The sequence below is a fragment of the Poecile atricapillus genome, chromosome 28 (genome assembly GCF_030490865.1).
Source record: "Poecile atricapillus isolate bPoeAtr1 chromosome 28, bPoeAtr1.hap1, whole genome shotgun sequence".
Lineage (NCBI taxonomy): Eukaryota > Metazoa > Chordata > Aves > Passeriformes > Paridae > Poecile > Poecile atricapillus.
This window is the reverse complement of record NC_081276.1, coordinates 5,105,802-5,119,268: the sequence shown is the minus strand read 5'-3', so window position 1 is coordinate 5,119,268 and position 13,467 is coordinate 5,105,802. Positions and strand designations below refer to the sequence as shown.

At 61.5% G+C, this 13,467-nt stretch overlaps 4 protein-coding genes across 4 annotated transcripts; all 4 read left to right on the top strand.

The window, feature by feature from the left end:
• Window positions 1-850: 850 nt before the first annotated feature.
• LOC131589399 (uncharacterized) lies at window positions 851-4,361 on the top strand. The gene is made up of 2 exons (XM_058858851.1): window positions 851-1,134; window positions 2,276-4,361. Exons 1-2 carry the CDS (start codon window positions 934-936, stop codon window positions 3,392-3,394), a joined length of 1,320 nt encoding a protein of 439 aa, XP_058714834.1. The 5' UTR covers window positions 851-933; the 3' UTR covers window positions 3,395-4,361.
• Window positions 4,362-4,550: 189 nt separating this feature from the next.
• DOHH (deoxyhypusine hydroxylase) lies at window positions 4,551-8,094 on the top strand. The gene is made up of 5 exons (XM_058858863.1): window positions 4,551-4,640; window positions 4,955-5,283; window positions 5,671-5,747; window positions 5,927-6,164; window positions 6,961-8,094. Exons 2-5 carry the CDS (start codon window positions 5,010-5,012, stop codon window positions 7,275-7,277), a joined length of 906 nt encoding a protein of 301 aa, XP_058714846.1. The 5' UTR covers window positions 4,551-4,640; window positions 4,955-5,009; the 3' UTR covers window positions 7,278-8,094.
• A 137-nt stretch (window positions 8,095-8,231) lies between these two features.
• On the top strand, window positions 8,232-10,455 carry SMIM44 (small integral membrane protein 44). Its single transcript, XM_058858866.1, has 2 exons — window positions 8,232-10,101; window positions 10,229-10,455. The coding sequence occupies exons 1-2, from the start codon at window positions 9,867-9,869 to the stop codon at window positions 10,441-10,443; spliced, it is 450 nt and encodes a 149-aa protein (XP_058714849.1). The 5' UTR covers window positions 8,232-9,866; the 3' UTR covers window positions 10,444-10,455.
• Window positions 10,456-11,545: 1,090 nt separating this feature from the next.
• On the top strand, window positions 11,546-13,264 carry SMIM24 (small integral membrane protein 24). The gene is made up of 4 exons (XM_058858867.1): window positions 11,546-11,832; window positions 12,222-12,339; window positions 12,455-12,493; window positions 12,699-13,264. The coding sequence occupies exons 1-4, from the start codon at window positions 11,760-11,762 to the stop codon at window positions 12,787-12,789; spliced, it is 321 nt and encodes a 106-aa protein (XP_058714850.1). The 5' UTR covers window positions 11,546-11,759; the 3' UTR covers window positions 12,790-13,264.
• The last annotated feature ends 203 nt before the right edge of the window (window positions 13,265-13,467 follow it).

The window sequence follows — 13,467 nt, the reverse complement described above, 5'->3', positions numbered from 1 at the left end:
TTGTTTTTGTTCTCCAAGCTCAGGAAGTTAGTAGGACCTTGGCTGAGCAGCAATCCATGTTAATTAGTAACACTTTCTGAAACTGATGGTTTCTCCTCTTACTTTCTTATCTACAAGTCCCTGTCCCTATCTACAAGCAGATTCACAGTCTGTCTGTAAAAGACACATTCATCTTACTCCTTTCACCGGGCACCATCAGGGCACTGGCACTGCCTCTCTGTGCTGGGGCCTTTTGTCACTTTGGTGCCACTCCTTGCCCTAGCTGAACCTGGTGAGCGTTGTCTAGTCTTTTCCAGCCTTTTCCAGCATTTTCAAGCCTTCCTTCAAGTCCAAGGCAGATTTTGGATCTTGTGGTTTTCCTTGTTGCTGTAGTGCCAGTCCTTGCCGCAGCTGAGCCCAGTGACCCTTTTCCAGCCCAGAGCCTGGAGGCAGGAGAGGAGAGGGTTGGGATGGGGATGGTGGTGAGGATGGGGATGATGGGACGGTGTGGTTTGGTGAGAGCTGGTGATGGGGTGAGGATGAAGGTGTTAGAGCTGTGCAGAACGGTGCGGAGAGGCGGGGATGGGGATGTCTGTACGGTGAGCTGCAGGCAGGGATGGGGATGTCCGTACGGTGAGCTGCAGGCAGGGATGGGGATGTCCGTACGGTGAGCTGCAGGCAGGGATGGGGATGTCCGTACGGTGAGCTGCAGGCAGGGATGGGGATGTCTGTACGGTGAGCTGCAGGCAGGGATGGGGATGTCCGTACGGTGAGCTGCAGGCAGGGATGGGGATGTCCGTACGGTGAGCTGCAGGCAGGGATGGCGATGTCTGTACGGTGCCGTGCAGAGCCCGGCCGCGCAGAGTGGAGCGGCGCCGCCCCGTCCCGCCCCCCGGTGCCACCGTGACCCCACCGCCGATCACTTCCAGGGCGGCCCCGGCTCCCGATTTGAAAATGCGGGAGCGGCTGCTGGTGCTCCTGTGCGCGCTGGCGCGGCGGCGGCGGCTGCGCGCCGGGGCCATGGCCGGGAACGGCCCCGGGAGCGGGAGCGGCGCTGGCAGCGGGAGCAGCGCCGGCGCCGGGGGCTGGGACGGGCCGCAGCGGCGCGCCTGGCTCCGGCACTACTACAGCCAGCGGCAGAAGCGGCTCATGACGGTGACCGGGGCGGGGCCGCCGTGGGTGGGGGGAGTGGAATGCAAGTGCGGACAACGGCACGCGGGGACGGGGTCACGGAGGGTGCGGGGATGCGGGAGACACGTGGAGATGGCGGGGACACAAAGGATGGGGGGGTCACGGGGGATGCACTGATGTCACGGGGACACGAAGAGGGGGGGATACGGGAGACGCGCGGAGGTCACGGCGACATGGAGGATGGGGGATGCGGGGACAGATCACGGGGACACTGGATGGGGGATGTGAGACACGCAATACATGGACATGGGAGGTTTGGGGCGCGGGGTACACAGCACAGGAACAGAAAAAATGGACAGTGGTGGGAAGGATGGGGAGCACGGGGAAGTCACAAGTGGGATATAAAGGGTGGGGGACATGTGAGACCCAAAACATGGGAGGTGGGACTGGAAGGACAAATGGACACAGAGATCACAAAGGATGGGGAACATGTGGGTTCTCTGGGATACAAAGACACAAAGATGGGACTTGAAAGACGCACGGTGTGGACACAAAAGATGATGGATGCAGAGGACATGGGGACGTGAAGGAGGGTGTGACATTAAAGGTGGGGGATGCAATGGGGGATACAAGGGATCCCTGGCAGCAAGGACAGGTTGGGGGGGGAACACGAGGAACCTGCTGGCCTGGGCAGTGCCTGAAGAAGGTGACTGAAGCCTCTTTTTAGTTTAAAGTGGCTTTGTAGATTTTAATAACAGAAAAACAATTTCCGTGGAGAGACCAGGAGCTTCCCTTTCCGAGTTATGATTTCCACCTTTGAAGGGTGCTCTCTCCCCCTTCCAAATCAGGACTTAGCCCACAGTTTCCTCAGCAGATGGAAATCCAGTAATGCTCATTAAAAGGGGCTTTTCTAGAAAACTCCTTCTGCAACACCTGGTTATCTTGTCTGGAGTCACACCTACTGCCTGGTGGGTTTGCAGTGAGGTTTCCCAGGAACAGGAAGATTTGACCGGTGTTAGACCAGTTGGGACCACTGGCCACCTGGCACTGGCCATCTTCCTGCCTTGAGCAAGTCTCTTGAGCTGAGTAGTCTTCAGAAGGGGGTCCCAGTGAAGAGCAGGTAAGCACTGTCTCACACTGCTGTTGTCCCCCCCCTGCACTGCAGCTCCTCATCGCTCACCGGAGGAGAACCGGTTGCTGCTTCTACCCCCGCGCCTGGCCCAGCCTCAGGAGCACAGACTGGTGGGAGCGGGTGGTCCTAAAGGAGTTTGGGCCCCAGGACTGGTTGGAGAAGTTTCGGATGTCCAAGGAGACTTTCTTCTACATCTGCAACCAGCTGCGGCCTGGGCTGGCTCCACACAGTGCCCACTTCCACCCCACCCTGCCCCTGGAGAAGAGGGTGGCTGTGGCCCTGTGGCACTTGGCTACCAATGTGGAGTACCAGACTCTGAGCCCCCTCTTTGGTGTGGGGCCCTCCACAGTGCAGAGCTGTGTCCGGGAGGTGAGCTACGCTGTTGTCTTGCTGCTGAAGCCGCTTTACCTCCGACTGCCTGACGAGAAGGAGCTGGAGAACATGGTGCGCATCTTCTGCACACGATGGGGCTTCCCGCACTGCATTGGGGCACTGGACAGCCTGCACATCCCCATTCACCCACCCCTGCGCCTCACCGCCGACTACTGCAACGGCCAGGGCTGGCACTCCATCCTCACACAGGCCACTGTGGATGGGCTGGGGCAGTTCTGGGATGTCTCCACTGCCTTTCCAGGCAGCATGGAGAACAGCGCAGTCCTGGAGAGCTCCAGCTTGTGGGTGCTGGCCAAGGAAGGCCGGCTGTGCCCCAATCCTCCCAAGCATTTCATGGGGAAGGCACAGAAGTATGTGCTGCTGGGCGATGCCACGTACCCCCTGCAAGACTGGATCCTCAAGCCCTACCAGGAGGATGAGAACCTCACCCAGCGCCAGCTGCAGTTCAACTACCGCCTGAAGCGGGCCCACAGCGTGATAGAGAATGCCTTCCTGCGCCTCAAGGCACGCTGGCAGATCCTCCTCAAGTGTGATGACTGCAGCCTGGAGCTGTTGCCCACCCTCGTCCTCGCCTGCTGCATCCTGCACAACGTTTGTGAGGCCCACGACAACCCTTTCAACGAGGAGTGGCTGGAGGGCACCGAGCCCACCGAGCTGCCCAAGCCCTGCCAGCCTGCTCCAGCCGCCATGGAGGACAACCGGGCTGAGCAAGTGCGTGAGCTGATGTGCCAGTACTTCGAGAGCTGTGGGGAGGGCTGATGGGCCTGGGGAGCAGCTGCCCTGCACATCCCTGCTTGCAGACTCACCATGGACTCTGGCAAATTGGCCCAGTGCTACCAGCTGTACGAGATGGGGAGGTGTGGCAGTGTCACTCATCCTGGGTTTGCTGTAGAGGTTTCAGGCAGTGGAATGTATTTTGTGCCCATTCTCTCTCCCAGGATATAAACTGTTTGGTGGTGTGTTGTGTGCTGCGGGAGTACAGTGGGGATTAGGGCTGGGTGGGGGAGGCTGCTGGGATCTCCCTCTCCTCTGTCTCAAGGCCTCTCCATTAGGCCAAAAGCAGCAGAAGCCTTGAAATAAGGCAAAACTCCTTTGAAGGTTGAAACTTGCTGTGTAAACACACATGAGAAGGAGAGGGAAGGAAGAGGCGGAGCAGTGACTTGCAAGGGAGGGCTGACACCAGCCTGGAATTAAACTGCATCCACAAACTCAGGGATGTGCTGCCCTGAGGGTTTGTCCCATCTGGCACCCCCTAGGACAGAGGTCCAGGGTGTTTTGCTCAGCCTGGCATGCCTGGCTGCTCTCCAGAAAGGTTTGCCGAGCCTGGAACACCCTGAACCCCTGTCTGGAGAGGTTTGTGCAACCTGGCACCCCTGGCTCTTCTCCAGTGTGATTTTGCCCAGCCTGGCACCCCTGCCTCCTCTCCTGAAGGACTTTGTCCAGTCTTGCACCCCAGGTTCCTCTCAGGTTGGGGGTTCTCCTAGCCTGGCACTGCCCAAACCCTCTCTCATGGGATTTTGCCCAGTCTGGAACACCCCCAGGCCCCTCTCAGGGTGGGCCTTGCCCAGCCTGGTATCCCCGGCGTCTCTCCAGAGGGGTTTGCCCAGCCTGACGCTGCCTGGCCCTTCCAGGGTGGGGTTTGCCCTGCACGGCACCCCCTGCTGCTCTCCAGAGGAATTCTGCCCTCCCTGGAACACCCTAGCACCTCTCTGGAGGGGTTTTCCCAGCCTGGCACCCCTGGCCCCTCTCTGGAGGAGTCTGTGGCTCAGTTCCTGGCTCCCTGGGCCCCTGCCCGGCTCTTCGATCCCTGAGCGTGCCCGGCTGGAGCCGAAGCTGCCCCGGCCATGGTGGCCCCGTGCCCCTCCCCCCGCGCCCCCTGGCGGGCGGGAACAGCCGCGCCCTCAGTGGGGGGAGGCAGCGCCCCCTGGTGGGCGGCCGCGCCCGTGCGTATTGCGCAGGCGCCGCCGGCCGGTCACGTGACGGAGCAGCAAGATGGCGGCGCGCGGTGAGTGCAGCGCCGGCACCGCCGGGCCGGGCCCCCCCCGAACTCCCCTGGTATCCCCCGGCCTGGGCAGCTCCTCTCGGGGCCCGGTTCTGCTGGCCCGGCGGCTCCGTCTGGCGCGGTCGTGGCAGGGGATTTGTGTCCGTCCCGGGTCTCCGGTGAAACCGAGTACGGACACGGGCTGTGGGGTTGGTCCTGGCCCCGGGGTCCGGTTCTCCGGCACAGGCCGGGCCGCGGCCCTTCCCGTCCGCCCTGCCCCCGGCCACGGGACTCGCTGGCGGTTGAGGGCGCACCTTGACTCCCTTCCCCGGACGCAGGAGTGTGACCGAGGAGCCCCCCAGAGCGCCCAGTGTGCCCGGACCCGCCCGCGCCATGGTGACGGAGCAGGAGGTGGAGGCCATCGGCCGCACGCTGGTGGACGCGGCGCAGCCCCTGCCCGCCCGGTTCCGGGCCCTCTTCACCCTGCGGAATTTGGGCGGCCGCGCGGCCGTGGAGTGGATCAGCCGCGCCTTTGGAGACGGCTCGGCGCTACTGAAGCACGAGCTGGCCTTTTGCCTCGGCCAGATGCAGGACGAGGCGGCCATCCCGGTGCTCATCCGCGTGCTGGAGGACACGGCCCAGGAGCCCATGGTCAGGCATGAAGCAGGTACGGGAGCAGCTCCTGAGGCTCTGGGGGCAGGGGAAGGAGCTGGCTGAGAAGTGGGGCTTGGGGGTGTTTTCCCCACTGTACAGAGCAGCTCATGGGGGCCTGATCCAGCTTGGGTGTCAAACGTTGAGTCACATAGCATCTCACCACCTCCCCTGGGCAGACCTGACAGGACAGGTTGGCCAGGCCCTGCTGTTCCTGCAGGCCAGGCTTCTCCTGTTGTGTTTGTCCTGTTTGTAATTGGTCACTCTGGCCTGTGTCTACATTTGCCCCATTTGGGATCAGTCAGTTAGGCCTGTGTCTGTGCTTTAGAGCAAGGCATTCCAGAGGACACAGCAGGGTTCTTCTCATATAGACATCCTGATAACATTATGATACATGCTTCAGGTGAAGCCCTGGGCGCTATCGGGAACCCTGACGTGCTGGATATCCTGAAACGCTATTGCCAGGATCCTGTGGTCGAGGTGAGGTTCCTGAGAAGTCATTTCCTCTGGGATGCAGCACTGCTGGTCTCGGAGGGCAAGGCAGGTCCTGCCTGGGCAGGTGGGTGGGGACATCACAGTGACATCCTGCAGCATGCTGGGGTTCTCCTGGTGCTGTCCAGTGCTGTTCTGCAGCCAGGGCAATGTCCCTGTCCCCACAGGTGGCAGAGACGTGTCAGCTGGCTGTGAGGAGGCTGGAGTGGCTGCAGAACAACAAGGAGAAGCCAGGCACCAGCCCGTACCTCTCTGTAGATCCTGCTCCCCCCGCTGAGGAGACGGATGTTGCCAAGCTCCGGGAGATCCTCCTGGATGAGTCCCAGGAGCTCTTTGATCGTTACCGGGCCATGTTTGCACTGCGGAACGTGGGGGGCCAGGCTGCTGTGCTGGCACTGGCAGAAGGTGAGGGCCTGTCCTTGCTGTGGGTCTGTCCATGCTAATCTGGGATGAGCCCTTCCCAAACCCAGGACTGCCAGAACTGTTCTTGTGTGTTTGTGTCTAGGGCTGCTGTTCCCTGCTACTTTACAGAGTGCTGGGTGGTCTCTGGTGTTCCAGAGCCCCCTTGCCAACCTCCAGACACCCTTCCCTGAGGGAGGGTAGGCACTGGCTGTGATGGTAGTCTGGGACCTGCTGGTCTGACCCATTGTCAGACCCAGCCTGTGGTTTTTGGGGTCCTACTCAAGGACCCCAATAAAAGTCATGGGCTTCTGGTGTTTGGGAATAGTTCTGGAGAGGGGTATGTCCCCTGAGTGGGAAGGGGGCAGACCGCAGCCCAGAAACTGTGTGGACCCACCCCCAGCCCAAGGGAAGTGGATCAGGCTCTCCAGCCATCTGGGACCGTTAAGGTCCATAAGATGGGAGCTGTGAGCTCCTGCTGCATGGTCCCAGAGGGCTGGAGACCAAGCCTCTGGTCCTGGCCATGCTGCCATCCCCTGTGGGGAACATTGTGTGGTGGGGCAGAACCTGGCAGGTGGGGTCAGCAGCTCTTCTGGAGGTTGGGTGCTGCCATCAGAGGAGGCACTGGGACAGGGGTGGGATCATAGAGCAGGGTGGGACACCCCATCCTGTACATGGGGCTGGGGGAGTGGCCCTTGGCATCCCCAGCTTTCAGGTGGGGTCTCCCTCCAAGCGTCCTGGTGTGTTCTGGGGCATCCTGGTGCATTTTGGGGCATCCCAGCTCACTCTTCCCCTCCCACAGGGCTGCACTGCGGCAGTGCGCTGTTCCGCCATGAGATCGGGTACGTGCTGGGGCAGCTGCAGGATGAGGCGTGTGTCCCTCAGCTGACGGCCGCGCTGCACAGCCGCACTGAGAGCCCCATGGTGCGGCACGAGTGCGCTGAGGCGCTGGGCTCCATCGCCCGGCCCTCCTGCCTGCGGGCCCTGCGCGCCTTCGCCAGCGACGAGGAGCGCGTGGTGCGCGAGAGCTGCCAGGTGGCCCTGGACATGTACGAGTATGAAAACGGCACCCAGTTCCAGTACGCCGATGGGCTCTGCAAGCTGCAGGCCTCCTCCTGAGCCTGGACTGGGGGCACTGAGGTGGTGTCCTGCCTCCCAGCCCCTCCTGCTGCCAACGGTGCTTTCATGGCCACCTCTATCAGCACAGATCTGTGCCTTGCCACACAGAGCTGGAGGAGGGACTGGGTTTGCTCTCTGGCACAATTACAACCACCTTTTCCCTCCAAATCCAGGCTGAGCTGCTACTTGCCTCCCCATCGCTCCTTGCCAGCCACTGTTTCCGGGATCTGCCCCTTTTCCCTGCCAGGATCAGCACTGCCTGCCTGCAGCATGGCTTGGGGCTTGGACCAGGTGGGCTCTGCTTGGCACGTCAGAGCCTGCTCCAGCTCTACAGGGCTTGGGCCTGCCCTGGGTTGGTGCTGCTAAGTCGGCAGCTCAAATCTCCCCAGCTGAGTTTTGCTGGGAGCTAGGATGGGCTTTGGGCTCTTGTGGGCTATGGTATTAGGATGCTCCAAAATTGCTCTCAGTGCTGGCGCTGAGTCAGGGCCCTCCTCACCCTCACACTGGGTTTGGTTTCTCCTGTTGGGACAAGCTGGAGCTGAGCCTGTGGTAGCCTCTGCCTGAGGATGGGGTTTGTTTCATGGCAAAGTTGGGAAAATGTGGCTGGGTTTTTCCTGCAGGGAAGAAAAGAAGTTTTTTTTTCTGCTGCCATGAGGGTGGGCAGGGTGAGGCAGAGCTTGCCTGGGCCTTCCCCCATGTTTAACCAGGGCCAGGAGGGCTGAGGCTGCTGCTGGCACCCAAATCCCTCAGCCAGCCCGGCCTGGGCGCTGGGGTTTCGGGTTTGGCAGGGAATAAAGCACTGGCACAGGAAGCTGGAGTGAGTTGAGCTGTGATTTACCTGTGCCCAGGTGTGGAGTACACCCAGTGTCATGGGGTCAAGCCTTGGGCGGGAGCCTGAGGGCTGCCAAAATTAAATCATTGAGGTTGGAAAGGACCTTTAAAATCGAGTCCAGGCACATTGGGAGGAGGAGGGAGTGGGGACCCTGATGGCATAAGGTAAAACCCCCCCCAGCCCTGGGGAGGAGGATGAACTGTCTGAGGTGCCCTGGTAGGTCCCACTGCCCTGCAGAGCCTGGCATCCTGCTGGGCACACCTTTTCCCCTTGTCCAAGGGCTCCCTATGAGTCACTCCCAGGCTCAATCCTCTTAGTCCCTGAAGCCAGCTCAGCATCCCCAGGGCTCTGATGCTCAGACAGCCAAGGGCCAGCCTTGACCATGGCCCAGTCTGACCCATTTCAGGACCCCATGGAAAGGGCTCTTAGTCAAGATGAGATCAGTTTTGGTCACCTGTACACACTGAGAGTCAGTAACATGCGCCTGAGTGCTGTGGGTAGGGTCACCTGTGTATGATCTGGAGGGTGAGGGGCTTCAGACTGCAGTTCGCCAGCGCTAGGGAGAAACATCTGATGTTGTTTGGAGTCATCAGGTGTTATGGGTTGCTTGCCCCTCTTCCCTCACTCTCTGTAGCCCCTGGGTGATGGGCAGGACGCAGGTGGCACTGGTGTATCCATGTCCATATCCATCCCCAGGACACTGAGATGGGTGATTTTCCCCAGGCCATGTTATCGTGTCTGCTGTTCCCTTCTTGGCACATGGGCTCCAGCACCCTGGAGTTTGCCAGGCTGTCCCCACCTTTGTTCTCCAGTTTTTCTACTGGAGAGCTTACTCACTTGCAGGGTTGTTTCCCAATCATTCTGTGCCAACATTTGTCTCTGCTCTCCCAAACACCTTTTAAGATAAAACTGGAACAAAATGCGTATCTGATGCTGGGATATGAGCAGGAGTGACCTGGTGCAGCAGAGCTGAGAGGTGCTGGAGTGGAGCAGGGCTGAGCCTTGTTACTGAACCCCACCAGCACCTTCACCCTCCCAGTCTAGCCTGTGCTGGGAAGGGTTTGGGGTTTCTCCAAAACTGCTGCTGGTCTGGGCTAAACCCTACACCTTCTGTAGGCTGCTCTGCACTGGGGAGGTGATACTGGCTGCTGGGGTGACACGTGGCAGCCATCTGGGAAGGCGACAGCCTCTTGCCATGGGCTGCTTCACTGTACAGCAGAGGGGACCCCATGGGAGCTGCTGTGGCAGAGGCTGCATCCCCATCCCTTCTGCCCATTGTGTCCTGCTCTGAGGGTGCTGTGTCCTCTGGGATCTCAACGATCTGCTCCAGGGATCCAGAGCCTGCTGAGCAATTTAACTTAGCCTAGGGGATGGAGGAAAGACCTTGGGCATCCCTCCCCATCCTTGTCTTTGGGGGTTCTCCCACTGTAGGTGACTCCCCACTCCCAGGGGTGCAGGGGTAGCAGTGGTGCTCCCAAAGGGGCAGGATTTGGGGACCCTGACCCACATTGGAGCCTACTGGTCACCCCCCATGCTGAGGCAGCTGGGCTGTGCCTGGATTAGCAGGCGCTAAGCTCCTTCTCAGCAACACAGTTCTGTCTCCGGGTGAGTGGCACTGCCACCAGCCATGGGGACACCACTGTCCCTGTGAGCTGCCAGCACCGAGGAGCTTTGTGGCCCCTGATGCCACTTCCCTTAAGTTCCCTGCGTGTCAGAGGCTTTGGTGGCTTGGGCTGGGGGTGCAGGGATAGCTGGCCATGGCCCTGGCAGGGGGTATCCCTGGCACCAGGGGGGCATGGGGGCCACGGCACTTGCTGCAGGCCCCCCCTGAGGAGGACGGGGTGTTGTACGTGGACTACAAGCCCCCCGCCCTGGACAGCATCCGCCTGCCCCGCTATGTCCTGTACCTGATGATGGCAGCAACACTGGTGCTGGTGGTGGCATATGCCATCGTGGGGCACCTCATCAAGGACCTGGTGCACGACTTTGCCGGTGAGTGCTACCTACCCACAGCAGGGTTGGGCTTTGGGGTGGGCAGGGGGCTGGGGGTATCCCCCCCACATGAGACTGTGTTGTGGCAGGGCTGGTGCTCCTGACAGCTCCATCTCTGCCTCTGCAGACTGGGCATTTGGGCCCAAGCCGGAGGAGAAGGAGGGGATGGCTGAGGGCACTGTGCTGGAGGCAGAGTGGCTGGAGAAGGACAAGGTGCTGGTGGAGCAGAAGGCAGAGGATGAAGGCAGCGACATCCTGCCCGGCACAGACATCCCACTGGGGTTGCTCATTCCACGCAGCTCCGTCTCCTTTGCTGACTCCCCCAAGAAGAGGTTCTTCTAGGGCTGGGGGACACCCCTGCCCCCAGCAGGACCCTGTAGCCCTGCCTGACCATTAGGTCACAGCATGGTCCTTGCCATAGGCCAGCACTGGCACACAGCCTCCCCCTCCCTGCCCAGCCCTAGCGCTGCTCTCAGGGCTCCTCTTGGGCTGTCATGCCAATAAAGCCACCTGCCGCAGCCCTGCTCACCCCTTGGCACAGCCATGCCACCCCTGGCACATGGGTGTATAAAAGCTTGGGGGTGCAAACCCATGGTGTGGGGGCACAGCCAGTGGTGGTAGGGGGCACGGACACGGGTGCACACATGCACATGGAAATATGGATACACCCCTGGATGGGCCAATGCAGCATGGACACATAGGTAGGGACAGACAGATTGACAGCTGGATGCTGAGGCTGGCTGTGCCCCCACCACCCACTCAGTCCCCTGGCACTGCCAGACCATGCTCACTGGCACCCACAGGTGGCCCCAAACCAGTCTTGGGAGACAAAGCACCCTGAAGCCTCACTTGGATTCTGGGTGAGGACTTTGAGGATGGGGGCTATTGTATGGACCTGCACCCCCTGTCTTAAACCCAATCTGAAGATGGATCCTTGTGCGTCCAGTCTCCTTTGCCCCTTGAGAAATTGCCACAGGCAGGACGGTCCTGCTAAAGTTTGCTGTCCTTCCCTGGGGTGCTGCTGGCCACTGTCTGCCTCAATTTTCCTTGTGCCCTGGTAGGTGGACACCCTGTCATGGTCTCCCTGAGCTAACCCAGTATTTCACTCTTGACAGTATGCAGGCACTCTCTCCCTGAGGATATGATGGGGTCCCACCTGGGATTATCTGGGGCCAGCTGGCTCATGCCCAGACTGGTGGCGGCCTGGCATTATCCACCCCTCCGTGCTGCCCCATCCCCATGGGATCTGCCCCAGCCCTGACAGCAAGGATAGGGGGAACCAGGCAGGGTGAGCACTTCTCCACCACATCACCCATCTGTTCTTCCACCTGTGCACCCACCCACCTGTCTGTCCCTCCCTCCATCCACCCACCTACCCTGGGGGTGGTCCCCAGTCATGGGCACAGGGGACCATGCCACTGTGTCCCGGAGGTGGTGACCACTGGGTGCTGTGGGGTGCCAGTGCCTGAGCCAGGGGAGTGGTACCACCTCCCAGGGGTGACAGGAGTCACGTTGCCATGGTGCTTGGTGCCATTTTATCTTGGGGCCAATAAAGGCGCCCATTGCCCTGGGTGCAGAGTGCAGCCACAACAGCAGCACGGGACAGAAGCTCACCTTCAGAAGCAGGATCCAGACGCACCCCAGCCTTCCACCCAAAAATGCCGAAGTCATTGCAGCCCCTCTCGCTCCTGGTCCTGCTCATCCTCGCTGCCACTGCCCAGGGACAGGCGGGTAGGTGCCCCTGTGACCCTCTATACCACTGTGCCCTCGGGTGCCTGGGGATGTCGCCAGGGCCTCCCCAGGTATAAGATCAGCTCCTGGGAAACCTTTCCGGTGGGACCAGTCTGTCCCAATGCTCCAACAGTAATTTTTGGGGGCAGAGCAGAAAGATGTGGAGATACCCACCTGCTGCCCAAGTGCTCCCCACTGTGCTGGGGACAGGTGAGCTGTGTCGGGGGTGGCTTCCTTGGTACCCAAGGGAGAGTGGGAAGGGGTAATAGTGAGTGTCTGCCAATGTCCCATCCCATGGGGGGTCCCATTTCATGGGGGAGTCCATTCCCTGAACCCCTGAAGCTGTTCCCACGCCCATCTTTCCCCTTCCCTGTCCCCTGGCCATGCAGACACGGGCCCCAAGGTGCTGCAGCCATGGCTCCTGGGCCTCACTGCCGTCGTCGTCTTCCTCTTCATTGTCTTCGTGGTGCTGCTCGTTAACCGTTTCTGGAATCTCAGGAGGCACAGGTTGGATTGGTTCGGGGGCCGGGGGGTGCTGGCCAGGGGAAAAGTGCGTGGAAGGTTGCCACGGGCTGGGGACAGGGTTGTCTCCGGTCACCGTTCAGCCTCTCTCCCCTCACAGGAAGGAGAACGACTACCCGGAGACCCTGGCGACTGACAGGTACCCAACAGCCTGGCTGCCCCGCGGGGCGGCACCGGGACCCGCTCCCACAGCAGGGCTTGGATTCCCTCGAGGGTAGCCACCCTCCGGCTGTGCCATGGTGCCTGTGTGCCCTTGACATAGCCCCATGCTGCCGTGCCGTAGTGCCCTTCGTGTCCCTGGCACGGCCGCGGTGCTGGGCACCGACGTTCCCTCCCTCCCGCAGGCTGGAGCGCTCCGGCCACGTCAACCCGGCGGCCGAGGACTGCGATGAGCTGAACGACGACAAGCAGCAGAGCAAGGCCACGTCCCTCTGAGTTCTCCCCGCCCCCCTCTGCCCGCTCCGGAACACCTCCGACGGGCGCCTCACCCTCACCCCGTCCGCGGATCCACGCCGGGTTTCGGCGACAGCCGTGGCCACCGTGGCACCACCCGCCCCGCGGCCGCTCCGGCGGTGACCAAGACCCGGCGCGGATGGACCGCTCGCCGGAGCGGAGCGGGAAGGGCGGCGGCCGGGGAAGGCCGCGGGGACTCCCCGCGTTCCCCAGCCCTGGGCCGGCGGGGGAGCCCGGCCCGGGGGGATGAGGACAGCCCCCTCCCCACATGTGCTCAGTGAAGCTTTCCTCAGCCTACCCCGGCGTCAAGCGTCTTGTGTCACCGTGCTGGGGAGGGGTCTGTCCGGCACCCCCGGGTGCCACTAGGGCAGGGGACAATGGCAATGGGACAAGTTCCAAGCTGCCAGACCTCAGCGAGCTCGGCAGGGCGAGAGCCGGTGGCCAGCCGCTGCCCGAGCAGCCCGGAGCGAGGGGTGGGCACCGAGGGGACACGGGGGGCTGGGGAGCACCGAGGGGGGTGGGGGCCGCGCCTCCATGGCTGTCCGGAGCAGTGCTGGGGCACGGGGACCGTGGGGACCGCGGACGCGAAGCGCAACTTCGGCCAACGCTGACCTACGGGTGAGGACCGTGACGTCACATCGCCAGGCGATGACGTCATGT

Coding starts and splice junctions, on each gene's coding strand:
- LOC131589399 (XM_058858851.1), top strand. CDS start 934: ATGCGGGAGCGGCTGCTGGTGCTCCTGTGCGCGCTGGCGCGGCGGCGG. Junction 1,135..2,275: donor GGCAGAAGCGGCTCATGACG/GTGACCGGGGCG, acceptor CCTGCACTGCAG/CTCCTCATCGCTCACCGGAG.
- DOHH (XM_058858863.1), top strand. CDS start 5,010: ATGGTGACGGAGCAGGAGGTGGAGGCCATCGGCCGCACGCTGGTGGAC. Junction 5,748..5,926: donor GCCAGGATCCTGTGGTCGAG/GTGAGGTTCCTG, acceptor CTGTCCCCACAG/GTGGCAGAGACGTGTCAGCT. Junction 6,165..6,960: donor TGTGCTGGCACTGGCAGAAG/GTGAGGGCCTGT, acceptor CCCCTCCCACAG/GGCTGCACTGCGGCAGTGCG.
- SMIM44 (XM_058858866.1), top strand. CDS start 9,867: ATGGCCCTGGCAGGGGGTATCCCTGGCACCAGGGGGGCATGGGGGCCA. Junction 10,102..10,228: donor CCTGGTGCACGACTTTGCCG/GTGAGTGCTACC, acceptor CTGCCTCTGCAG/ACTGGGCATTTGGGCCCAAG.
- SMIM24 (XM_058858867.1), top strand. CDS start 11,760: ATGCCGAAGTCATTGCAGCCCCTCTCGCTCCTGGTCCTGCTCATCCTC. Junction 11,833..12,221: donor CACTGCCCAGGGACAGGCGG/GTAGGTGCCCCT, acceptor CTGGCCATGCAG/ACACGGGCCCCAAGGTGCTG. Junction 12,340..12,454: donor TGGAATCTCAGGAGGCACAG/GTTGGATTGGTT, acceptor CTCCCCTCACAG/GAAGGAGAACGACTACCCGG.